The sequence below is a fragment of the Neopsephotus bourkii genome, unplaced genomic scaffold (genome assembly GCF_033783945.1).
Source record: "Neopsephotus bourkii isolate Nb327-2 ecotype Australia unplaced genomic scaffold, CSIRO-AGI_Nbou_v1 NB_1491, whole genome shotgun sequence".
NCBI classification, from domain to species: domain Eukaryota; kingdom Metazoa; phylum Chordata; class Aves; order Psittaciformes; family Psittacidae; genus Neopsephotus; species Neopsephotus bourkii.
The window spans coordinates 173,742-199,914 of NW_026901967.1; the positions used below are offsets into that span (position 1 = coordinate 173,742).

Here is a 26,173-nt window from a genome sequence, read left to right on the forward strand (position 1 = left end):
GGCAAAAGTATATAGATTAATAGTTTGCTGCAAACACAATGTTGTAACTCTGTGTCCCTGTGTCTCTTTTGAAGCTGAGAAACATGCTGGTGTTTCTTGTGTGACTGCATCTATGGATGACATACAGTTTGAAGAGGCTGCCAGGTACAAAACCAGCTAACATCAGTCAAATGTTTTTATTCTAGAGATTCTTATTTGGCAGAGATAAACTGAGGCATTATAAAGTCTGAGATAGCAGGCCAGTGTGCTCCGTGGAGTCCCAGGGCTATATCTCAAAACTGCTCTTTTCTATCCATGATAGCCTGGCCCACCTAGAAAAGAGATCGGTTTCACACAAAAAATAAACTGCAGTTACTTTGACTTGGCAACCTAGATGCCAGGTAAGAAACCTGTTGGCCAGGGATCTTTGGCTCTAATTGAAGGCAGTGCTGCAGTCTATTACTCATCTCTGTTAAATAAGGTATACATGCCTATAACAGTTATTGTGTGATTTTTTTTTTTCCCTCTGTTGCAGGTGCTCTTCAGTATATTTCTTAACATCTCTTTCTTTCAGCTCTTTTAGAAAAATGTGTGCATGTAACAAAAATATTTTGTGTTTGTGATCACTGAATATTGATAGAGTAAACATCCTGCTTTCAGCTGGGAAAGTTTTTTTCCTAATAGCTGGTGCAGTGCTGTTTTTTGGATTTAGTCTGACAACAGTGCCGGTAACATCGAGAATCTGACAACAATGCTGGTAACTGATATTTTAGTTGTTGCTCAATAGCACCCTGATCAAGGACAGTTCAGTCTCTCATGCTCTGCCAGGAGGGGCACAAGAGGATGGGAGGGAACAGAGACAGGACAGCTGATCCAAACTATCTAAAAGGATATTCCATTCCACAGAATATTATGCTCAGTACAGAAACTGGGGGAAGTGGTAGGGAGCCACCGGTTCCTGCTGGAGGACAGACCGGGCATCAGTCACGGAGTTGTGAGCAGTTACATTGTGCATTGTTTGTTTTTTTATGAATTTTTATTTGTCCCTTTTCTTTTTTTTCCTGGTTGTTCTCTATTATTGTGGTTTAAGCCTAGATGGTGACTCAGGACCACACAGCTGGTCACTCTCTCCCCTACAGCTTCATCCCCCAGCTCCTGGTGAAACAAGGAGGAGAATTGAAAGAATGTAACTCCCACAGGTTGAAATGAGAACAGTCCAGTAGCCAAGGTATAACACAAAACCACTGCTGCTGCCAATAATAATAATGATAAGGGCGATAATAAGGGGAGAGAATACAGTTGCTCACCACCCACTGACGGATACCCAGCCTGACCCAAGCAGCTGTCTGGGCCTTCTGGGTGACTTCCCCCAGTCTATATACTGAGCATGATGTGCTGGGGTATGGAATACCCCTTTGGGTAGTTGGATCAGGTGTCCTGTCTGTGCTTCCGCCTGGCTTCCTGTGCCCCTCTCCACTGGGAGAGCATGAAAGATTGAACAGTCCTTGATTGGGATAAGAATTACGTAGCAACAACTAAAACATTGGTGTGTTACCAGCATTGTTCTCAGACTAAAGCCAAAAGACAGCACTGCAGCAGCTACTAAGAAGTAGAAAAATAACTGTTACAGCTGAACCCAGGGAACCTGTTAATATTATAAATATTGTTATCGTTGTTATAATTTCTATTATTATTAGATGTTACTTAATTTTAGTTATTAAACTGTTCCCATCTCAACAAATGGATTTAATCTTCTTCTGATTCTCCTCCCCATCCCACCTTCAGTGTGAGTGAGTGAGAGAGCAGCTGCATGGTACTTAACTGCTGGCTGGGCTTAAGCCACAACAGTCTACAAGATAATACAGGACTTCTGTTTTAATCATTTTTCATTATTTTCCAAAGGATAAAAGACACTGAAAAAGGAACTTGCATATCTATTTCTAAGCCATATCTTTACAGAAACTTAAAGCCATCACTTTGTAGTTTTTATGTATTTTTACACCTTGCAATCTGGAAATCAGTGAGTGCTTAAAATGGAATGAGCCTGTGGGGTTACACTGATGAACATGCATGCAGTTGTCCAGACTGAACCAAACAATGCTAGCTTTTGGATGTACGGCTGATGTCAATTTAAAACTGTTTGCAGCACAGGAGTTTAAAACAGACATCCTCTCACAGTTCTGAACAGCAGATTTTTAGACTAGTGGCCATTAGGAAGAGAACTAGAAGTAGTAACAAAGAAGTGAACATTGTCATTCTAAGTCTAGAACTCCAGAGAGTTTTTTGGTCAGATTTACAAAATTAAAGTGTTTGTCCTGCATGTAATTCATTTGTGGGTTTGGTTTGTTTTTATTTATCCTTAGGAAAAAAATCCTCTCAGTGAAAACTGTAATCAGAGAGTCCTAGAAATGAATTCAGACATAATATTTCAGACTTCAGTAGCTTCAGAGCAGTTTTCTCTCTTGTTTCCAAGAGCAGAACAGATCTCCTAAAGTATAATGAGAAAATTTTTCCTTCCAAATTTGTTTCCAGTATGTCTCTAGTCCTCCTTCCTCTTGTTGTACCAATTTTTCATTTTTAACATGAATTCAGGCTACAAGCCTAGTAACTGTGAAGTAGTTTCGGTAATTGTTTTTCAGCCTCAGGTTATCTCTAACATTCCGATTGTAGTTGACTGTGTAATTTCCAAAATTTTGCCAGATCATTTTGATTATACAAACATCTTGCATAAATAAGAGAGCTCTTACATCTCACTCTAAATTAAAAGGTGTTTTGTAAGTTACCAACTGACTGCAAGGTTTCATTTACCTAATTCAGGTTAACAAATGTTCTGTAAGGATTAACTCTTCTGTACTTACTTCTTTTTGGTTGACATGGAAACAGATATTTCCACAAATCTCTTTATTGCAAAACCCAATTTTATGCCATAATAACAAATAAATACCTCTTCCTTATTTTTTTAATATGCAGCAATTCAGTGGTAGTAAGAATATCTGATTTTAAATTAAATGTATTTAAATTTTGTCATTCTGTTACATTTTAAAAGCTTTCTGCTTTATGGCAGATGAATATCTGTTTAGGGATTCTGTGTAGGTAAATGGTGTTCTGTGACTTCTGCCCTATCTATTTTTTAAATGCCCAAATAAATCAGGTTGTCCAAAGTCAGAATATGTGCTATAATGTAAACCATTTAATTTTGAAGCAGCTCCTGAAAGTATATGGAAAAGCATTTCACTGTCATAGTGTCTGACCATCTCAGTTCTGACGTCTTCATTTTCTGATCTGGCCATGGACTCTAGAGTACACTTTTCTACCACAAAATGTGATTCCAGCTGCACAGACTGCTTTGTGCACCAGGGAGGTGCCAGTCAATCGGGGTGTCTGGTGTCCATGAAGTTCAGACCTGCCTTGTTGCAGCACTGTCTCAGGCCCAGTGAGATCACATCCAGCTTTGTTTTGTTGTTCCCACCCTGCAGCTTCTCATAGTCAGACAGACCCAGATTTACCTCTCTCAACCTTTCTTACGCAATGTTCTCACAGAGAGGAGGAGAGGTCAGTAGGGAGGTGCCACTGACAAAGGTGAAATAAACAATCTTTGTACAGAAGAATACTTACAGGGCAGTAAGGCTGAGATTGAGACCTTTGCAGTCCCTGATGGGACCTCATGGACAATCCAGTATTGTGATGTTTTTGACAGGGACCATGACATCCCCTGGATGCATCTGTAGACACTCTGAATTCTTTTTTAAGGAAGGCCTCTCTCACTATTGGCATATGTTGCTTTTAATCGTGCAGGTTGTCCAGTTAGCATATTGTCTTTTCACCACGTATTTATCTTTACCGCTGCCGCTGTGTTACTGTAATCCTCTCTCTTGGGAGTTTTATGACAAATACAGAGCCTTCAGAGGTGTTTCAGGGTACTTGATTGGGTTTTGACTTGAACTTTTGTAAAGCCTTTACAACATTGTAATGTTAACTTTTCCAAACTTAGACATAAACATTGTGTTACAATTATTAACACATTCTCCTTTTTCTGACGGTTCCCTTAGCTGTGAGTTTAGAATTACTGTATTAATGATTTGTAGGTAGTTAGGGTCTGGCGATCGGAAGATGTCGCGCTGTACGGAAAGATAAGACCCCCCTCTGAGTAGCCAATAGGGCCTAACCTAGGTCGTAAGCAGGCGGACGTGACGTTGTAAACCTAGGCTATATAACACCGTGTTACTCGCCAATAAACGCCATTTGCCATCCACCACGTTGGTGTCAGTGAGCTGATGGCCCGAGCGGCCAGGGGTTGGCCGTTGTGTCGTTCCTGAACCAGGTCGCCACGCCAACAAAGGCAACAAGTGGTGCCGAAACCCGGGAGGAACCAATGCAGAAACGAGAACCATTTACCGCCTTGACCATAGCCACTCTAATAGCTGTGGGAGCCGCAGGGGCAGGGACAGGAATAGCTTCATTAGTCGAACAGAACTGAAAATTTCATTCCCTCCGAGTAGCAGTAGACGAGGACCTAATTCGAATTGAGCAATCAATAAGTGCCTTGGAGAAATCATTGAGATCCTTGTCCGAAGTGGTTTTGCAAAATCGTAGAGGGTTAGATCTCATGTTTTTACAGCAGGGCGGAGTATGTGCTGCGTTGGGAGAGGAGTGCTGCATATATGCAGACCACACTGGGGTTGTCAGAGATACCATGGCCAAGCTTAGGGAAGGTTTAGAAAAAAGGAAAAAGGAAAGAGAAGCCCAACAAGGGTGGTTTGAATCCTGGTTTAACCATTCACCATGGCTAACTACCTTGATATCTACCCTGATTGGACCACTCGCAATGATCATGCTGGTGTTGCTCTTCGGACCCTGTATATTGAATCGCCTTGTGTCATTTGTCAAGAGCCGGCTAGAACAGGTTAACATCATGTTTGTAGAAAGCCACCAACTACTTTAAGAATGTATCTACTCAGTATTACCCCCGCTTATCCCAATTTGTCCCAATTTACAACCTGTCCCCTTAACTACCCCTCACTAACCACTTACCCAAAGCCACTAACCACTAACCTGAAGTGCCTTCTACTGTAACATTTTATATGTATATGCGTACTTTTTTCTACTTTTCTACTTTTTTACTTTTTACATTAGCCTATTTAATTAAACATAGGGAGGGGGGAAATGTAGGTAGTTAGGGTCTGGCGGTCGGAAGATGTCGCGCTGTACGGAAAGATAAGACCCCCCTCTGAGTAGCCAATAGGGCCTAACCTAGGTCGTAAGCAGACGGACGTGACATTGTAAACCTAGGCTATATAACACCGTGTTACTCGCCAATAAACGCCATTTGCCATCCACCACGTTGGTGTCAGTGAGCTGATGGCCCGAGCGGCCAGGGGTTGGCCGTTGTGTCGTTCCTGAACCAGGTCGCCACGCCAACAATGATTGTGCTTTTTCTTTGCAATCAATGATGGAACAATTCCTTCTGAATATGTTCTTCAGATGCTAATGAGGGCTGTATATTTGCATATGGTCTTCTTTTGTATAGCCATTTTCCTCCTCCATGTACTCAAAGGCTTCCACTTGTGTTCCTGAATGTGAACAAGAAGAAAGTTTCCATGTAATTAGTTGTTCGTGTCTGGTATTGTAAAGGAGCAGGTTTCCTATTCCCCATTCTAGTGTTTGGTAACAATTCATTTAAAGTTCTGGCATAAAGAGAAGCAATTTAAGAAAAGCCAGATACCTTTATATGTCAAAACCCTATTCATTACATCAGGGAGAAATTATAAAAGATTTTTCTAATATAAACTCAGGTCATAACTGTGCCAAATCCTTAGCTATAAATGCCTATTTCATTGGTACTCAAGTGGTCTGTTACATTTTCAAGACTGAGATGTAGCTAGCTTCACTTAGCCTACTCTGGGACTGATCTTTACAACTGTCAGTCTGTCTAAAATCCTTGAAGGCAGTTGCCCGATGCGCAGTTATTTTGTCTGTTATTCTGACTTACCATGCACATCATGTGCTTTTATTGCTGTGCTCAATAAGGCAGTTTTAGGGGAAACTGTCTTCTTTCCGCCTTTTCAGCACTGCCTGTTCAGAATCACTCCTGTTACCAACACATAACAGGTACTTTAGACATTCTGGAAGGAAATAAATTAGTTTCTCATTTAAATTTGATACTATTTAGGTAGAAAGATACAATTCTGTTTGGGGATTCTGTGTAGGTAAATGGGGAAGAGTAGTTGTTCAGAGGTGTGCTGTTAGAGAACAGAAGGGACATGCTGCAGCCCTGTTCTTAGCTAAAACTTGCAGTGACCTCTCTCCCCATCCTTCAAAGATGTGGAAGAGAACTTTTCCTCCAGGTATTATTTCTTCATGTACATGTATTTGTATGCTAGAGAGTATACAAGGAGTGTATCTTGTGTGATAGATACAACTTGTTTTGCAGACAGACGTGTCCCTTTGACCAAAAGCAGAATGTAGGCCAAAATTTCTTGGGGGTTGTGGGGCCTGAAGCATGACTGATGTCACACAGGCATCAGCAAGGAGAACTAATGCTAGTACTAAGCTTACACAGTTTTCTGAACAACTAAAGTTGTTACTGAGCATGAATGAAGTCTGGCGAATTACAGAGCTAGACCTTTTTCAGTGCATTTTCGGTATGAGATGGAAGGCACAGACTGATTAATGAGGTTTTCTTTACTATTAGGAATACCTAGAGAGGCAGGTTCAAGTTCTTATGAAGCCGCATGATTACATACCATGCTCTTTTTCTTAACAGGGTTGGACAAGTTATTACCATCAAAGCAAAGGTGAACAGAGCATTCAAAACCAGCATGGAGGTAAGAGATCATCACTATTTTATGTTTAAAGAATATTTAAAGAATAGAAGATACGTTGGAGGAATGGAGGAATGCAGTGTGGGTCCAGGAGCTTTGTGCAGATATCTAAAGAATATTTGCCTAATTAAACTGTTTTCATAATGTGTATTATAGTTGCATGTTTCCTGTAAAATAATCGGTGTCAAAATAGAAACTGGACTCTGAAGACTTAAAATATTTGGCAGATGTAATGGACAGGATGGGGTAGGTGGTGTTGGTCCAGTCCAAAGCAGTTGACCTTTAAGCAGTCTTTAGGTCAGAGCTGGGATGCACTGGCTAGGTGGAGTTCTAAGTATTTTTGAAACTTCTGATACAAAAATACATTCAGGTGTATGCATGTTCATACTCTTCATTTTGTAGCAAGTATGCAGTGCATTGCCCAATCACTTACTTGAAATCATAACTGAACCTTAAGGTTCCGTTTCTCTGCATTATGCCCAAGCCCAATTCTTGTTCATAGAGTGGTGCATCTCACAGAGGATGTATTCTCAAAGCTTCTAAAAGTTAGAAAACGGTCAGAAGCTTTGAGTCATGTCAGGCCTGTGTCACACAGGATCAGTTACACTGTTTCACCTTGAAGTGTTTCCTTGAGTTTTACAGGTTTATGTAGACTTCTCTGCTCATACAGATCTCAGGGGACTCCAAAGGGCACACATGTAAATGGAGAGACCCATATAACTAAATCTAAGTGTCTTTCCTGTTTTTTATTTTATCTTACAAGTGATGCTAAGCATACCTACAGTTGTACTAAAACACTTCAGAACTCAGTGAATATTGTGATGTTCTTATGTGTTCAGAGATGTCTCGGTGGTAGCAGAGCAGTTCTTTTACGTTCTTTTAAGAGACGACCATTTTGTCTCAGTTCAGCTGACAATGATGTAAATACTCTGTCTCCTTCACTATCTTCTTCCTTGTAGGTTGGCATCAAGGTTATGGTACAGGATGTTTTGACTAATGTTGAAAAAATTGTGAGTGTGGCATATGCAACATACGTAGCCAGACCAGTTGGTGCTGGAAAGGTATTTCTTCTGTTTCCTTCTATGCTAAATTACTATGATTGAGTTAGTTTTTGCTAAATAATCCAACTTTTCTGGTTGTGAAACACAATAAAATGTTCATACCTGTTATTCTGAAAAGTAATAGGAAAACAGTATGAAGTGTAGACTTTATGGAGATGCCTTTTTTTTTTTAATCCACATCTCTGTTCTGAAATTCCTAGGCTTTTTTTATTGTTTCCACTTTGTGTTTCATGTTTGCTAATAATAGAACTAGTGTCTTTGCAATATTGAGAGAAGCAAGCACTGGAAGAGAGATACTTACGAGTCTGCATAGTCTCTCTCCTTTTCAGTTACTGACCTATCTACATTCTGAAACCTGCAAGAGTATTTGGGATAGGGTTTCTTTATCCTTTATTTCCCCTTTTGAGGAGGTTGTTCAGACATCGCTATTCACATAAAAGACATTATTTTTAAGGTAGCTTCCAGTCTAAATTAATTCTTTGCCATTTCTGTTAATTAGTTTTCATGCCAGTGTTGTTTCTTCTCCCCAGTGTTTGGCTCCCTGGAGACATTTAAAAATCAGTCATGGTACTGTTAGGTTTCACATTGGTGTGCCAAGCAGGCACAGTTCTTTTAAAGCTTTCATATGAGAAAGGCCTTTCTCATGCTTAGTTTGCAGAAGAGACCGATCAGAGCAGTTTTACCAAAGCTAAAGCCCAGCTTGGCTGAAAGGTTAATAGCTAAATTGGTTGACCTGAAAACACCAAAACAGTATAATTGTTTATTATTGACTTGATATCATATTGGTGGCATCAACCCATTTACCCGTTTACCTTTTGCCCAGATTTCCAGGGAGATTAATTTAGGATTAAATCGGTGATGATTAAGGTTAGGTTAAGACAGTAACACCCCAGAGGGAGTTTCAGACTTCAGTTCAAATTCTGTCACAAATTATAGTGTTGGAGAAATTAAAGGATGTTTTTTCAAATCCACTTTTCTGGGCAACTGTTGCTGAAATTGAGTAGAGAGCAACAGTATGCACTAACAATCTTTTAGTGGGGCTGTCCGGAAAAAGCTAGAAAGCTGTTGAGAAAGGCCAGAAAGGAGGCAAGGAAGCTGCAAGAGAGCTTGAGCAAAGACTTGGAGCCTTCTTGAGAAACATGAGTAGCACTACTTCAGAGTACAAAATGTTGTATTTGCCCATGTTGCAGTGCTTGTGCATTAAGGTTTCTGAGGGTAGACCTTGTAGACAAGTCACACACTTGACTGTTCAGTGGCACCTCTGCAGTATTTTTCTAAATGTAATAATTTTCTTAAGCCAGTACAGGTTTGGATTGAGTTTGTTATTGAACTGACACACATGGGAATTTTTACTTACAGGAGAAGGTCTGACCTTGGCAAGAGAAGGGTGTGTGTCTGAGCACAAGTAGCAGTTTTCGGCATAACTGTAGTCTGAAGCTGCACCAAGTACTGGGTGTTCATGTTTCTCCTCCACCTCAGTGCACCTCAGTGCTTCTTTGAAAACTGGTCCTCAAGATAGGTGGAATAGGTAATGTGACTATGGAGAGCATTTCTGCTCTCTGTAGAGGGACCTATTTCTGTCCTGGGTGGGAGTCAGCTCTGGGATACACTTTCCCATAGACTATATGGATGATTAGTGCAACTGGATTATCTGATACAAAGAATCAGTAGTCAAACCTACATATCAAGATCTTTTCCTGTTTTTTTCTAAGTGAGAATTGTCTTAAACTGCATGTGCTGTCATGCGCATTTGTATTTAAAAGCTAAAAGCACTTTGTTACTGCGTTTTAACAAGTGATTCAGAAAGGATAATGCAGTATCTCTTGAACTTTAACTCTGCACTTGTTTGTATTAATAGAACTTGTCATCTTGGACAGTTGATAGCAAAAGATTGTAAAAAATGCTGATGCCATTTTAAGCTCAAAGTGCACTTTGTTGTGATTATGGTGTTTGGAACCTTTTTTTTTTTGTTTGTTTGCATAGATTGAATTAGAACCTGTAAAGCTGCTGTCTACGGAAGACCACCTGGAGCACAGCCTGGCTATTGAGAGAAGAAGAATCCGACTGGGCTATGAACAGGTCTTTCAGAACCTAATGCAGGAGAGTAATAAGGAAGGTGATTACTGTGGTCAGCATAGAGGATGGAACAAATGACTGACGAGCAGCTGCAAGGGAGGAAAAAAGCAGACAGAATGCCTGAGTAGAGCTCTTTGATGTTGTGGTATCGTGTAGAAAAGCATGTGCCAGATTTGTGAGGATGTGTAAGACATTCTGATAGAGTGGTATTTCTTTGTCTTTTCAGACATTCCAGATTTAAAAGAGCAGGATTGAAGGCTAAGCATGCATTAAATAAATGTGAAATGCAGATTTTCATGTAGGTTATCTGTGTAAGGTTTAACAGGTCACACAGAATTTTGCAAAATTCCTGTTGGAATTTCTGTGTTTCCTTTTTGCAGAAGTCCTGTGACACTAGCTGTAATATTGATAGGAGGATAAAATTCACTCAGGCTTAGAGCTATGTCTTTGCAAGAAAGCACTAAGAACTCTGTTTATCTTGTGAGATCGTTACCAAGAAGCAGGAGAACCTTCACTACATGGAGGTCAAAACAGGTAAAAGAAATTTGAACTCCTCATGCCCAAATTAGAAAAACTGAGCTACGAGGCAGGTTTGTCTTTATTTCTTATGTCTGTTCTTAAAGACAGTTGTACTCAAAAGTTGCTGAGCTCCCCTGCAAAAAAAATTCACAGCAGTTAAGAAATATGCTGGTATTTGGAAAATCTGAGCCATAGCTCCACATAAAAACAACAGACATCATGTGGTTTTACTGAGGAAAGGCTAAACCTGTTGTAAATATTGATTCTAGTCGTAACAATTTAATAAGATTAACTAGAACTGAAGAGACTTGTTTGATAGCAAACAAGTTTGCTAGAAGCAAACAAGTTGTCTTCATGGTAACTGCCTCATAGGAAACAGCTTAATACCACGAAAGACAAATCAGAGGTTGATGATTTTGTTTCCACTGCCTTGCCTAGGAACTTCCTCGAAGGATCTTGTCATTGTTAGCACTAATTCACCTCCTTAAGGAGACAGAACAAGCAAAACAGGTGAAAGAGAGAAGAAAATACTGTGTATAAAGGCTGCCAGGTAGCAAAATAGGTATAAATCGTATCCAGAAAGTGAATTTTGTTTTCTGAGTGATCTTATGCAACAACTTAAGTAGGTCCAAAGTGCGAGTTAGTCAAATACATCCACACTTTCATATAATCATAAGTTAATTATGGCAAAAGTCAAATGTACAATTCAGATCAAGATACACTTTAGAATGATTGGCATCATCACATGTCTAAATCTGATCTGGCAAAACATAACTGCAGAAAAAGATTAGAGTGTGGATGTATAGCTAAACATTTGAAAATGGAACTAGAAAATGCTCAGATAATGGAAGTTCATTACTGATTCAGATCCATATTTCTTACTCTTGTGTGTCCTGTATTGTCTCTGGTAATCAAAAGATTTGTTGAAACAATCATGTCTAAACTTAATTAGACACATTTACACAGGTGGCCATCATATATGGTGGTCAAAGTCTATGAAAGTCATTTGAACAAGTGATAAAATCTCTTGACAACATCCGTTAGAGGTCATGCATAGCAACCATGAATGATCACAGGCATATGCAGAGGCTGTTGGCTGTATGCTTTCACAGATAACCAAGCTTCATGGTGACTGCTTCGGACACCACTTCTTGAAAGATTGTAGGGGGCTGGGAAGGATCACTGTGCTGTGATAGACCGCAGTGTGCACCATCCATTACCACTTATGTCCCTTGGGAGAAGAGAGCAAATCTTCAGCCTTGAGAAAAACGGAGTTCTTCTGTGTCTTTCTTTTTTAATTTTTTTCAGTCTTGCCTAAAACAATTGCACCCTTCAGTAGCAGGGTGTTTTCTTCTTGGCTATCAGAGTTACTACCTGAAATAATTCATTAATATGTTGCTGCCATATTTCAGATACTTTTGAAGAGGAGCATGGAGTTTCAACTGACCTTACTCATGTACAGAGTATTGAGCTGGTCCAGCCTCCTCATGCAAACCATCATGGAAACACTTTTGGTGGCCAGATCATGGCTTGGATGGAAACAGTGGCAAGTATTTCAGCAAGGTACTTTCCTATATCGTAGTCTTTGCACATGGTTCTAAATGGATGTGATTTTAACATTAAGGGTTTCAGAAGGATTTATTTTATGAAAAATAACAGACCCAAGCCTTTGTGACTTTTCTTCCAAGATTGCAGGAGGCCTTTGAAGTAATCATGTGGTACAGTTCCCACAGCATGCCACACTCCTGTGGGAGACAAATGTTATTCTCCTGTTACACATGGAGACCCTAAGGCAAAAGAGGCAATGTTCTCTTGAGAATCGCACTAGAAAGTCAGCATTGGACATCAGAATAGAAGCTTGCCCTCCTTGTGGTTGGTGCATTGTTTTAAATATAGGGTTACTTGTTAAGTCAGCATAAAACCAGTACAAACCCTCTATCAACTGATACCCAAAAGTGAACAAACAGGCTTCTAAATATTAGTCTGCAGATCCTTATGCCAGAAGAAAGAGTAAGTCAGAGAAAAAACACTTGAAACAGGTTCTGTTTTGTTGGTGCACACACAAAATGGATGCATAACCTTCAGCAAGTCATTTAACTTTTCAGTCTGAGTCCCCATCCTATGGGTCGTAATATTTTTACCTTTTTAAAGGGCTTTGTCATCTTCAGGTATTAAGTGCGAATTATTTTTTTAACACTGCCTAGTATTGCTTGTCAGTTTGGCCTCGAGTTAAGATCATTTAATTTCTCTTCCAGTGAAATAAAGCCATTTTTTATCCCTCCTTGTTCTTGGACGCTGTACAAAGCTTCTTTGTTAGCAAAACTGGGGTTACAGTTTGAATTCTTTTTGCATACTAAGTGACCTAATTCACTGCAGGGATGTTAGATATGTTTTTGATTTTTAACTTTAATAATTAAATGACTTTCCCATTCATTATTAATTTAGTTTCGATTTGTAGCCAGTAGTTGTACAGATAACAACAGATTTTCTGTAGGGGTTGGATAAACAGCTAGTTTTAGTAATATTAGAATGCACTGACCTTACACAAGTATGTCATTTATTAGCTTCCAAGGGATTGTTTCAGATCTTTGTCATAATATGACCCAAAATATTTACCTGTTTTCATTTTTCATTAATTTTATCTAGTGAGAGTCACACTTAGGTTCAAAAAGAAAAGGAAAACATCAACAAACCAAGTACTGAAAAAATTTTGTTTGAATTAATGTATGGCAAACATGATTTGTCATGTTGAAAATTTCAGGAGTAATAGCTGGTGACAGAGGCTTCTTAAAAACAGAGATATTGTGCTTTATGCTTGAGAAATGGCTAGTTTTGATACAAACCTTTTGTTACGCCACTCACAATTAGACCTGACCTTTTAAGGTGCCAATTAAGAGTTCCTATGGCCGCAAACCGATGGAGGAGCCCAAGAGGAGGTCTGACGCTTGACAAATACATTTCTAAGGGTGTTTTAAAGGTTACTCACCCTTAAATTCTCCCACTTCCCTTCTGCCCACAGATTTTTATCCGGATAGTAGATGAAAAGATTGCAGATAGCAATAAAGACATTTGAATATTAATAATACTAGTTTGATTTTGATCTGTACTTTCGTGTTTCTTACACTTGCAGTATAAGTATTTGGGGCGTAGTCTTCCAGGAAAACTGGAATATTTAGGCCTAATTTCTAGGTTTTGCCTCCCTTATTTTCAGTAATACTGTGTTTGCATCTTTCTTGTGAACATTGTAGATAAGATCACTGTTTTGCATTTAAAATCAGAGGACTTAATGAAATGCCAGTCATTTAAATCTATTAGTCTGTTAGAAAGATGTACCAATCAGTTCGGTAGCTACAGGTAACTGTGTGCTTTTAAGAATTCTGGTACGTTAGTTTGCAAAGAGCAGTTGAGTTAAAAGGTAGGAATGCTACCAAACAGTATTTTTGAGTTTAAGATCTGCACAATGAAAAATCTATTCTCAGATGTGCATATGGGATTCTTACTGAGGAGTTTTGCACACATGCATGAGGACAGACCATGGTTTTTCCAAAGTCCAAAAATAAATGGCATTATTGTGTATTGTTCCCTACTCATGTGATCCAGAGAGATTCTAGTAAAGACTGGGACTTCTGACTACATTTATAACTCCTGAATCATAGAATCATTGCCCCAGGGCTGGATGCAGGAATGCTGGGGGTTTCTTCCCAGAGCGCAGCAAAAGGGAGAATCCCTTTCCTCAACCTGCTGCTCGCATTCCTTTTGAAGAAACCTAATTTTTGCCCACTCCAGAGGGCATGCAAACGAGACCTTAATTACACAAACCCTTAACCTGTATCTGTGCTGCAGACTTTTTTCCTGGAACATCTGTGAAGATCAGCATAGATGACACACTATTGCAAAGTTTTTTTTTAACAAAACTTTTTCTTTAGCTGTACTAAAGGGCAGCTTTATGAGTATACCTGTGGAAAGGGTACTTGCCTGGCACAGACAATCTTCTGTCCTAGACATGCAAAGTTTTACCACAGTGGCCACAGCCTATTTCACGAGCAGTACAAAGAGATACAGTAGGGCAACCCAGCTGAACATGACTACATATAATTGAGCACAGTGGAGGATTAGGTCTGAAATAAGACAGCTGAGCAGACACACTATGCAATCAGAAGGATAAAGGGAACAGGCTTACTAAGATTTGTGTTTGTAATACACTGTTGTGCCCTCAGCTTTTGAAATTTAGCCAGCAGTTTCTGAATTAGTAAGTGATCACTTCAACGTCTTATATTCTTTTGTATGTGCAAAGATGTGTTTTCCAGCTCAGCACCAGTAGTGAACTGCACATAATTTAGTAAAACAGACCAAAATTTAAAAAAAAAACAAAAAAAAACAACTATGCATTTGACAGTTACATTAGCAGGTTTTAATTGTTATTTCATATAATGCTAGCAGAAAGCATCTGATGAGCAAAACAGTGTGAGTGTTAAATAGACTAACAGTGTTTTGCTTGAACATTTTTTCTGAAGCTCAACCTTTCTGCTCAGGTTTCTTTTAATCGTTTAAAGGATTTATGATCTGGCTTTTCTACATACTGAGCAATATCCTACTCCCCATGTTGTCATATAGAAATTAACAAAACTCTGTGAAGTAAATGGTTACTCTGTAGGTAAAGGATTCCTGATCTGGCTCCAAAACAAGGTAGTATCAAGCAACAAGAATTAATTATAGCCAGTGTTTGTAAAGTGTGTTGAAAATGAAACAACATGACATAAATGGTACTATTATGTTTGAAGCTGGAATTTTATGCACTTGGAGATGAACATATTAACTGTATTTCAGTGGATTATGGAATAAATTAGATTAATACAGTGATCTTCTGGGTTGCACAAACCTTGTTTCTCTAATCACTACCCACTTCAAGTCTAGCATCAAGGTTTTTTTTTTTTTTTTTTTTTTTTTTTTTTACGCAACTGTATGTTTTGCCCCCTCTTTCACGGACACCCCCTTGTCGTGGGGAAAGAGCTTGCGTGCCCTTGTGAAGTTGGGAGTTATGCTGGTGGTGGCTTATGCTTCCGGTAGGGTCTCCCATGCCAGTCAGCTCTCAAATGAAGGGTCAGACAAAGTGTGTCCATGGGCAGGATGGGCTCACTAGCCTTCAGGCAACCATCCTAGGAGAAGGACAACTCCAACTTCAAACCCGGGCAGATGGAGCTCGTGTAGCCCTGTAAGGCCATCCATCTAAGAGAAGGATACTCTAATTAAACCTACGACCTGAGGACTTTGCTGTCACCGTCCAAGCTTGCTAGGCCCTGGCAGATAAACCTCAGGTGTAAAGGGTGAGGCCAGTTCTGCGCACGCTGTGCCTCACCTAAAATAAATCCACTGCGCAGGCCCGAAGGGTTTACCCACACTTGCAAAGCCCTGCAGCGACAGGCGAGGGACGAAACGGCAGGTGATAAGGTGCACTGGAAGTCGCAGACCCAACCCTGCATGCAGGTGGTTCAGGACATTGGTCGCTCAAGTCTGACCCAGGAGATGACAGTCTTGTTCGGCAGCATCCTGAATGACCAAGCAGCCTTTTCCAAGGACAGCACTGCTTGCTCCATATGGAGAGAGGCCTAGAAAAGGTGGCCTAACCAAAGCTCATCTCCCCCTCCACCTGGTTGGCTAGCCGCGGCCAACGGGCATCTTCTATTGCGGTCAATTAAAAACAAAGAGACAAAGGCATACACCTGCCTCCAAAGGTGTGTCCAGATTGACACTCGCATGTTGGAACATCAGAACCATGCTTGATACAGTGAACAGTGGGCGTCCTGAGCGCCGTTCTGCGCTAATTGCCCACGAATTGTCACGTCTTAACATCGATATCGCTGCACTCAGTGAAGTTCGCCTTCATGAGGAAGGTAGCCTCAAAGAACATGGTGCTGGCTATACACTGTACTGGTCAGGCAAACCCAAAACTGAAAGTCGTCTTTCTGGAGTCGGCTTCATGATTAAAAACTCCATAGCCTCCAAACTTGAAAATTTGCCGATAGGTCATTCTGACCGTATTATCTCCTTACGTCTCCCACTACACAATAAGCAACACGTTGTTCTTTTCAGCATATATGCTCCAACTCTGCAAGCTGACCCTGCAGAAAAAGAAAAATTCTACTCCGACCTGCGTCACCTCACCCAGAAGGTTCCTATAGAAGATAAGATAATAATCCTTGGTGACTTCAACGCCCGAGTAGGAAAGAACTTTGAAGCCTGGAAAGGAGTGCTAGGCAAGCACGGTGTTGGCAACTGCAATGATAACGGTCGTCTCTTGCTAGAGTTCTGTGCAGAGCAACAGCTTACCATCACCAACACTATCTTCCAGCAGAAAGACAGCTGGAAGACAACCTGGATGCATCCACGATCTAAACATTGGCACCTTATTGATTATGTTTTAGTGCGCCAGAGAAATATTCGTGATGTCTGCCAGACCAGAGTGATGCCTAGTGCAGAATGCCAAACAGACCACCGCCTTGTGCGTTGCAAACTTAATTTCCACTTCAAGCCCAAACCTAAGAGGGGCGGCATTCCAAGGAGGAGGCTCAATGTTGATAATCTTCAAATAGCTGCAGTGAGGGACAGCTTCCAGGCTAACCTTCAAACTAGGCTTGAAGACCAACTTACAGATTCTTCTCCTGAAGCGCTTTGGCAACATATCAAAAACAGCATCCTGCAGTCCTCCGTAGAATCCATTGGGTTCTCCTCAAAGAAAAACAAAGACTGGTTTGACGACAGCAACCAGGAGGTCCAGGAATTGCTGACAAAAAAGAGATCTGCTCATCAAGCACACCTCGCTCAGCCACTCTGCCATGTAAGAAAAGCAGCCTTTCGTCTTGCATGTAGCAAACTCCAACAGAAACTTAGAGACATCCAGAACAAGTGGTGGGTCAACCTAGCAGAAAAGACTCAACTATGTGCAGATTTGGGTGACCACAGAGGATTCTATGAGGCTCTGAAGGCAGTGTATGGACCCACATTCCAGGTTCAAAGTCCCTTACTTGGTGCAGATGGCCAAACGCTTCTTACAGATAAAATCTCCATCCTGAATCGTTGGTCTGAACATTTTCAAACCCTCTTTAGTGCTAATCGTGTAGTCCAAGGTGAAGGAATCCAGCACATTCTGCAACATCCGGTGAAAAACGAATTGGATTTGGCCCCTACCATGGGAGAGACTCTTAAGGCCATACAGCAGGTGAAAACTGGCAAGGCAGCTGGGGTTGACGGAGTCCCACCTGAAATATGGAAGCATGGAGGCCAAGCACTCCACGCTAAATTTCATGAGCTAGTTGTGTGCTGTTGGGAACAAGGCAAAATACCGTCAGACTTTCGTGACGCAATCATCGTCACTCTGTATAAGAAAAAAGGTGTCAAGTCAGACTGCTCAAACTACCGTGGTATAACTCTGCTCTCCATTGCTGGTAAAATTCTTGCAAGAATACTATTGAACAGACTAGTACCTGCCATCGCAGAAGAACTTCTACCTGAAAGCCAGTGTGGTTTCAGGGCTAATAGAAGTACCACAGACATGGTATTTGTTCTCAGACAATTGCAAGAAAAGTGTAGAGAACAGAATAAGGGGTTATACGTAACTTTCGTTGACCTCACCAAAGCTTTTGACACTGTGAGCAGGAAAGGCTTGTGGCTGATCTTAGAACGATTAGGTTGTCCCCCCAAGTTCCTGAAAATGATTATTCTGTTACATGAGGATCAGCAAGGCCAAGTCAGGTATGGTGATGCACTCTCTGAGCCTTTCCCAATAACCAATGGTGTGAAACAAGGTTGCGTTCTCGCACCGACCTTATTCACAATCTTCTTTAGCATGATGCTCCAAAGGGCTACAGCAGACCTCGACGAACAAGACGGCATTTATATTCGATATCGTACCGATGGTAGCCTATTCAATCTAAGGCGACTGAAGGCCCACACTAAGACCCTAAACCATCTTGTCCGTGAACTGCTCTTTGCTGATGATGCCGCCCTTGTTGCCCACACAGAAGCAGCTCTGCAGCGTTTAACATCTTGCTTTGCGGAGGCGGCTGAGGTTTTTGAGCTGGAAGTCAGTTTGAAGAAGACAGTAGTCCTCTACCAACCTGCACCGCAAGAAGATTATCACCATCCCCATATTACCATCGGCGAGTCAGAGCTTAAGACAGTTCAGCAGTTCAGCTATCTGGGAAGCATCATTTCCTCGGATGCCACGATCGACAGAGAGATAGACAACAGAATAGCAAAGGCATATAGAGCCTTTGGAAAACTCCATAAAAGAGTCTGGTGTAATAAACACCTGAAGAAAAGTACAAAGATCAGTGTCTACAGAGCCATTGTATTGTCTACTCTTTTATATGGGTCTGAATCATGGGTCATCTATCGTCATCACCTGCGACTCCTGGAACGCTTTCATCAGCGCTGCCTTCGTACAATTCTAAACATCCATTGGACCGACTATGTATCTAATGTCACTGTCCTCGAACAGGCAGGGGTCACCAGCATCGAGGCCACATTGCTGAAACTGCAGCTGCGCTGGGCAGGGCACGTCTCTAGAATGAAGGATCACCGCCTCCCCAAGATCATGTTTTACGGTGAACTTGCCACTGGTAGCCGCAAGAGAGGTGCCCCAAAGAAGAGATACAAGGACTCCCTGAAACAATACCTTAGCCTTGGCCATATTGACTACCATCAGTGGTCCACCTTGGCCTCCAATCGGGAGACTTGGAGGCACACCATACATACTGCCGCTGACTCCTTTGAGAGTTCACGAAGAACTAGTCTCGAGGAGAAAAGACAACGCAGGAAGAATCGTGTCCCACCTGTTCCACCCAAGGAGACCTTCTGCTGTGTTTTTTGTAGCCGGATTTGCCTATCCCACATTGGCCTTCTTAGTCATCAGCGCGCTTGTAGTAAGCGTGGGTAAATGCCCTTCCCAAATCTTCGTTCGCGAAGTCAAGCCATGATGATGATGTTTTGCCCTCTGCCTGTTTTGCTTTCTTTTTCAGCCGCCTTTGTCATTCATATCCTGTCCTGAAATCAGTCAATATGTTTAAATTCTGGGGACCATCTGTCGTGGGTGACCGCCTTGTTTTCAATGCAATTGTGAACAGTACATTTCAGAATAGGTAAGCTCCTCATCTGGTTGTCTTCCTTGACTTGTCCAGCACAAGCCTAAATGCGTATTTCAGGTTGCAGCTATCTGTAGGGTTTACATTACTAAATGAATGATTTTTCCACTGATGGGTTTTCAGGGATAAACCTGTAACTGTCTCTGTGTGAATTTTTTTTTCTTTTCTCAGTGTCAGTTTTGAAAATTTATTCTCTGACATTCACTCTCAATTTAAAGATCATTTGTTAAAAAATTCCAATCCTACAAATTCAGACCATGAATGTAACTTTGAAATTCCGTGATTTTCAAGAGATTAGTTGATCCTACAGCTTTGTTTCTTCATAAGACTCAAGCTTGCTGCCAGGATCTTCTTGTCTTGGCATCTGTTTACAGATATGGGTTGTATTTATTGCTGGCAAAATTCATGCTTTATTTTGTTTATTTCTTCCCAGTGTTGGTTCGGGTGTACACAGAGGTGAGGCTTTGCCAGTTGCAGTTTGGAATAAACGTCTGCAGCCCATGCTGAAATTTTATCTTTGAGTATATGGTCACTGTAACCATGAAACAGAGATTTTAGCACACTGAATGCCTGCTCCTGGAATTTAATGGTGTGGCTGTTGACCCATAGTGCAGAGTTTTCTTGCTAATGGTCACTCTCATTTTCCCATGTATGTGCTACCTTCTCTACAAAAGTAGGGCTACTGTCGTGTTTGCCTTATAGAGAATTACTCTCTTCTAATCTTTGGCAACAGGATAGCACTTCTCTGCTAGGCTGTTTCCCCACCTACCACATGGCTTTGGGCCAACAGATTTTTAGGTTATGCCAGGGCTGTGACACATCTTATGGAAATCCTGTCCCAGCAGGAGGACATGTTCAGAAGTTGCAAAAGGTGTAGCAAGACAAGCCGCAAGAAGGCAGAAGCTAAAGTAATTCATCCTCCAAATTTTGTACAAGGGGTAAATGTTACCCTGGCATTGCTGTTCTGTGCCTGTTTTTTTTATAAGTGTATTTGGCCCCACTGAATGCTATCAGGGAATGAATTGCCTTCATACCATGCTTCTGCTGAATGTCAAATCATAGAATCATAGAATAGTTAGGGTTGGAAACGATCTTAAGATCATCAAGTTCCAACCCACGTGCCATGGGCAGGGACACCTTGCTCTAAACCATATTGCCCAAGGCCTCATCCAACCTGGACTTGAACACTGCCAGGGATGGAGCATTCACAACCTCCTTGGGCAACTTGTTCCATTGCCTCACCACCCTAACAGGAAAGAATCCTCCTTATATCCAATCTAAACTTCCCCTGTTTAAGTTTTAACACATTACCCCTTGTCCTGTCACTACAGTCCCTAATGAAGTGTCCATCTCCGGCATCCCTATATGCCCCCTTCAGATACTGGAAGGCTGCTATGAGGTCTCCACACAGCCTTCTCTTCTCCAGGCTGAACAGCCCCAACTTTCTCAGCCAGTCTTCATATGGGAGATCCTCCAGTCTCCTGATCATTCTCGTGGCCCTCCTCTGGACTTGTTCCCACAGACCCATGTCCTTTTTATGTTGAGGACACTAGAACTGCACACATTACTCCAAGTGAGGTCTCACGAGAGCAGAGCAGAGGAGCAGGATCACCTCCTTCGACCTGCTGGTCATGCTCCTTTTGATGCAGCCCAGGATATGGTTGGCTTTCTGGGCTGCAAGCGCACACTGCAGCTGGCTCATGTTCATTTTCTCATCGACCAGCACCCCCAAGTCCTTCTACACAGGGCTGCTCTGAATCTCTTCTCTGCCCAACCTGTAGCTGTGTCTGGGATTGCCCCGACCCAGGTGTAGGACCTTGCACTTGGCATAGTTAAACTTCATGAGGTTGGCATCAGCCCACCTCACAAGTGTGTCAATGTCGCTCTGGATGGCATTCCTTCCCTCCAGCGTATCGACCAAACCACACAGCTTGGTGTCATCAGCAAACTTGCTGAGGGCGCACTCAATCCCACTGTCCATGTCAGCGACGAAGATGTTAAACAAGACCGGTCCCAACACCAATCCCTGAGGGACACCACTCGTTACTGGTCTCCAGCTGGACATTGAGCCATTGACCACAACTCTTTGTGTGTGGCCACCCAGCCAGTTCTTTATCCACGGCGTGGTCCATTCATCAAATTGATGTCTCTCCAATTTAGAGACAAGGATGTCGTGTGGGACAGTGTTGAACGCTTTGCACAAGCCCAGGTAGATGACGTCAACTGCTCTACCCCGTCCATCAGTTCTGTAGCCCCATCATAAAAGGCCACCAAATCAGTATCATCCTGTTCACTTTTGCTGTCTGTTCTCACAGTGTGCTTACTGGTGGTCGTATTTTGTTACTTAATTCAAGCTAGTGCCACCTATTATTTTATTTCTGAAATGTTTCTGTCCAGAATGAGTGATTTATTTTGTATGCTACAGAAGCTATTTGAATCAGGCCTCCCTCATAGAGAAGGTATCCAGCAGCCCTTTTCAGTATGTCTCAGACCTACTTCTGCATCACTTGTAGTAGTTCAATAGTTAATTTAAACTTCTGTTTCAGTGTGGAGGTCGGTGTCCGTGTCGAGGCTTACAGGTGTGAAGAATGGATCAAGAACCAGGCACGGCACATTAACAGCGCGTTTCTCATTTTTAACGCTGTGAATGACAGTGGAGAGCTGCTCACCCTCCCCACAATCAAACCTACTACACAGGTCAGCTCTCATCCTCAGGAGTAGGATGAATGTATATATGATTGTTGGACTTCACGATCTTAAAGGTCTTTTCCAACCTAGTTGATTCTGTGATTTTATGAGATTATGTGGTCCAACCTAGAACGCTGCATGTCATGCAGCCAGCCACTGTGTGGCATGCATTTTCCTTGCTGGGGAAATGGAGGACTAAACAGGGCACTGAAATTTTCTCACAGAAGAAGAATCCTCTAAATGAAATGTTTGTCTCTGAGTGAGCAATTTTTCATTGTTAACTTCAGTCATCCAAAACTGAGAGGTATAGTGGAGGGTCACTACCCCCCATTATAAATTCTGTAGTTAATGGACAGGGAAGAAGAATCTGCTTTTTGCAGGTTTTTGTACCTGTCTGTAGCTGTCTTGTGCAGCCTCCACCGACTGTAGATGAAACTCCTAAGTGTTTAGTGAACAAAAGTTATTTTTATAAACCCTTAATGAAAGGGTGAGAAATAGAATTAATAAGCAAATCTGTAGGAGTCAAATCCCATGACATGGGTAGGCTTTCCAGTTCCTTTGACATGGAGATCTCAGCATGTTTCCCTGAAAGTGGTTCATGAAGCACTCAGAGCAGTTTGAATACTATTTGCTGTGATGTCACCTGTCTTTAACCTTACTGCTCCAGTTACAGAATTTTTAGAGAACCAGCACAGACAGAAATGAAATGATTATTCAACATCAGTGAACTTACACTTTATGGGATGGCAACTGGACAAATAAATGCAGGTGTCCTGTGTACTAGCTGAGTCAGTAAGGTTCGTTACCGCCCATTACATGGTGTTCAAAGAGGGAAAACTGACACTTCCTCTTAAAAAAAAACAAAAGAAGCCATAGCAGTTTAGCTTCTGTCAGAAACATAGTGCTTCCCTGAAGACCTGCCTAGAGAGGCATCCACAAACATGAAGATAAGAACATGCACACACATTTGTTTAGAGCAAAGAAGACAAATCCTGGAAAATTAGCATGTGCTCAAGGTAGTTTAAACATTCAGTCATCTTAAGTGGCAGCTGGTATGGCAGAGTTTTACCAAACAGGCAAGAGATGTTTTCAAAATACATCATGTAGTTTAAAGAAGGCTGGGATGCACTAAGAGGAGATTCTTCTTATTCCAGAAGATACATGTCAGCTCTTAAAAGCTGAGGAAAAGAAGCTTTTTGAAGTGGCGTGTTCTTCTAGATAACAAGTCCTTTTAGCTTTTAATGCAGTTTGTTATGATGTATGTTCTTAGGTCACTTCAGTGCTTAAAAAAAAATAATCCACTGGTGCAGAATAATAACAAGGGAAGACCTGCCACCTGAGTAGGCAAATCACATCTGTTTGTACAGTGCTGCTTGTGTCCCAGATCCATATGCACTAAAACAGGAGTTCTTCCTGTTTCCTTTGTGCTTTGAACATCATATGCTGGTGAATTTGATTAATAATTTAGGTGGTGGATGGCGCATTTAGTAAGTGCAGAATATGTATGGTGCACTGCCAGGCTGCCACTGTGTTAAATGTGCTAGGAACGTGCTACTGTGCTACAACTTTTTTATTGGATTGTTGCTGCAAATTTAAGGGAATATTGTAAAGTCAGAGGAAAACCACTTGCTCAGGCGAATCTGGGTAAAGGCCAATATACAGAGTATGTTATTTATTTGTAATACATCTCTGGCATTTGTCCATCTGTAAGAAATAATTTTTAGTTGTCTTTTTTTTTAGACTGTGTCCTAAAATAATCAGATGTGTTACTGTCTGGTTTACTTTTTGTAAAGGATGGTATGAGGCGATACCATGGAGCTGTTGCCCGCAGGAGAATTCGACTAATCAGGTATATAGTTGAGTTACAAGTAGAATTTGATTTTGAAAAGTTATTTTTTCAATGTATCCTCTAAAAAAGTAATCATTTGTTTAATAGTGAAAGTCTCCTCAAACATAACTATTAATGGTGCTTAACTTTCTGAACAGTTTTGCCGAAGTTGCATTGAAACTGTTAGAGGTTACTTGTCTCAAAAATACTTCGCTTTATATTTTTTTTGTTTCCCTGTCTTGGGAAGAAAAAGGAGTTATTGCAAACCTGTCTTGCAACTGAAAATTGATAAAATACCTGTAAAAGATTTAGAAGACACTTCAGCCCATAGAAGTGATTGTTTCTAGCATATGTAGAAAGAAAGTGTAAAGAACCATTCATGCTATAATTTTTCTTTTGAATATTGTTTTAGAAAATGCATACTATCTGCTAAAGTAGACAAACCTTCTGATCTCTGGGAGAAAAGCAGCCAGGTAACCTGTAGATCGTGTCCTGTTGTCTCTTTGCGTAAAATGGTGTATTTGTATACTTTTAGGCGTGTATAACACTTGTACCTGCCAGTTTCCGAAGTGGACTGTCTGTACTTAAGTGTTAAGATAGACATAGAAGAATGGATCAATGTGTAATAAAATCAACTTTCTTTTTATTTCCCTCTGAGGAAAAAAAAAAAAAAAAGAAAATCCTTCACTATTGATTTAAGAGTAAATTTCACACATATCATTAAATATGGCTTTAAGATAGACTCTTAGCAAGTGATCCCTTAAGCAGCCAGGCTGTAAGGTCTCCTACAGATTTATGTCCCAGTGTTTCAAGCTTTTAAAAAGCTGAATTCTCCTGCGGAGGAATTAGTTTCTTGAGGGTTTTTTGTGGTTTTCCTTTTTTTTTCTTTTTTTGCTTTATCCAGCCACTGACTTTCTCAATTGCTGTGCAAAGACCATTTAGTAAATGCTAAAAGGTGGAGCAGAGACAAACCAGCAGACAGATTAATAGTGAAACAGTGTAAGCATGCAGTCAGTAGTGATGAACCTGAAACCTGAATTTAGGTGGACTTACAGACACCCTAAATGCTTTTTTAAGTGCTAGATTTTTGTGGTTAAATTTTCATTTTGCATTTAAGATCTCAGTGGCTCCCAGCAGTTTTACCTGGTCTTTTTCCATTACACACACAAAAAAATATTGTAATGCAGGAAGTGATTTGCTGATAACAGTGGCATCTCTGCTGTTTGAAGCAGCATTTCTTTTCTGCAAACAAAAAATATAAATACGGACACAATGATAAAAAAAGCTTAGTTAAGATTATTTTTTTTAATATTAAATTAAAATCTGTCATTAAAGACTCTAAGGCTGTATTTTCTTTATACAGTGGTTAAATGAGAACTCTAGCCACTGTAGTCAAGCATAAATAATGAATATATTTGCACTTTTTCTGTTCTGAGCATGCTGTGTAAAGCAATTGCCAAGATAGACCACAGCTAGATCATGATGAAGAGGTTAATTTTCTTGTAGTTTTTAATTCCTGAGGAGGAAGATGGACGAAACCATTAATTTAGTGGTCTGAGAGGATTACCTGTATTATCTCACTGGGGGTCACAGTTTCTCTGCACTGCTTTATATATAATTGGAGAAGCCAAAAGTAGTATTTTGTTGTTTAATTAGGGTTATTTTGCCAACAGCAATCTGAGCTCATAATCTAGCTATTGAAAGTATTTAATTCAGAAACACTGGACTGTGTTTTCTGGAAGGAACACTTAATGGGACAATATACTTTTGTTTGACCTTGAAGGCTAATGATAGAAAAAGAACACCTGATTGCTGCAGTGTTCAGTGAAATGTAACTTTGTTCCTTTATTTTCAGAAATGTATCTTACTTTGTCCCTGCCCACTGCAAGGGGGTTGGAACTAGATGATCTTAAGGTCATTTCCAACCCTAACTATTCTATGATTCTATGATTTACAGGCATATATGAGTTACAGCAATATAGCTGCACTGACACACCTAGCAGCAAAACCAGGATGGGAAGTAACCAGTACAGTGGATAATGTAAGTGCATAATCATGGAT

The 26,173-nt window shown here is 40.9% G+C and overlaps 1 protein-coding gene across 1 annotated transcript in view; it reads left to right on the plus strand.

The window, feature by feature from the left end:
• The window catches only part of ACOT12 (acyl-CoA thioesterase 12), a 37,894-nt gene that overhangs the window by 2,559 nt on the left and 9,162 nt on the right, over positions 1-26,173 (plus strand). Inside the window, exons 2-11 of the mRNA XM_061369283.1 lie at positions 75-144; positions 6,743-6,803; positions 7,760-7,861; positions 9,845-9,977; positions 11,869-12,019; positions 19,474-19,593; positions 22,143-22,293; positions 24,078-24,133; positions 24,525-24,585; positions 26,070-26,153. Of these exons, the coding sequence (XP_061225267.1) occupies positions 75-144; positions 6,743-6,803; positions 7,760-7,861; positions 9,845-9,977; positions 11,869-12,019; positions 19,474-19,593; positions 22,143-22,293; positions 24,078-24,133; positions 24,525-24,585; positions 26,070-26,153 (989 nt within the window). The remainder of the gene's footprint in view (positions 1-74; positions 145-6,742; positions 6,804-7,759; positions 7,862-9,844; positions 9,978-11,868; positions 12,020-19,473; positions 19,594-22,142; positions 22,294-24,077; positions 24,134-24,524; positions 24,586-26,069; positions 26,154-26,173) is intronic.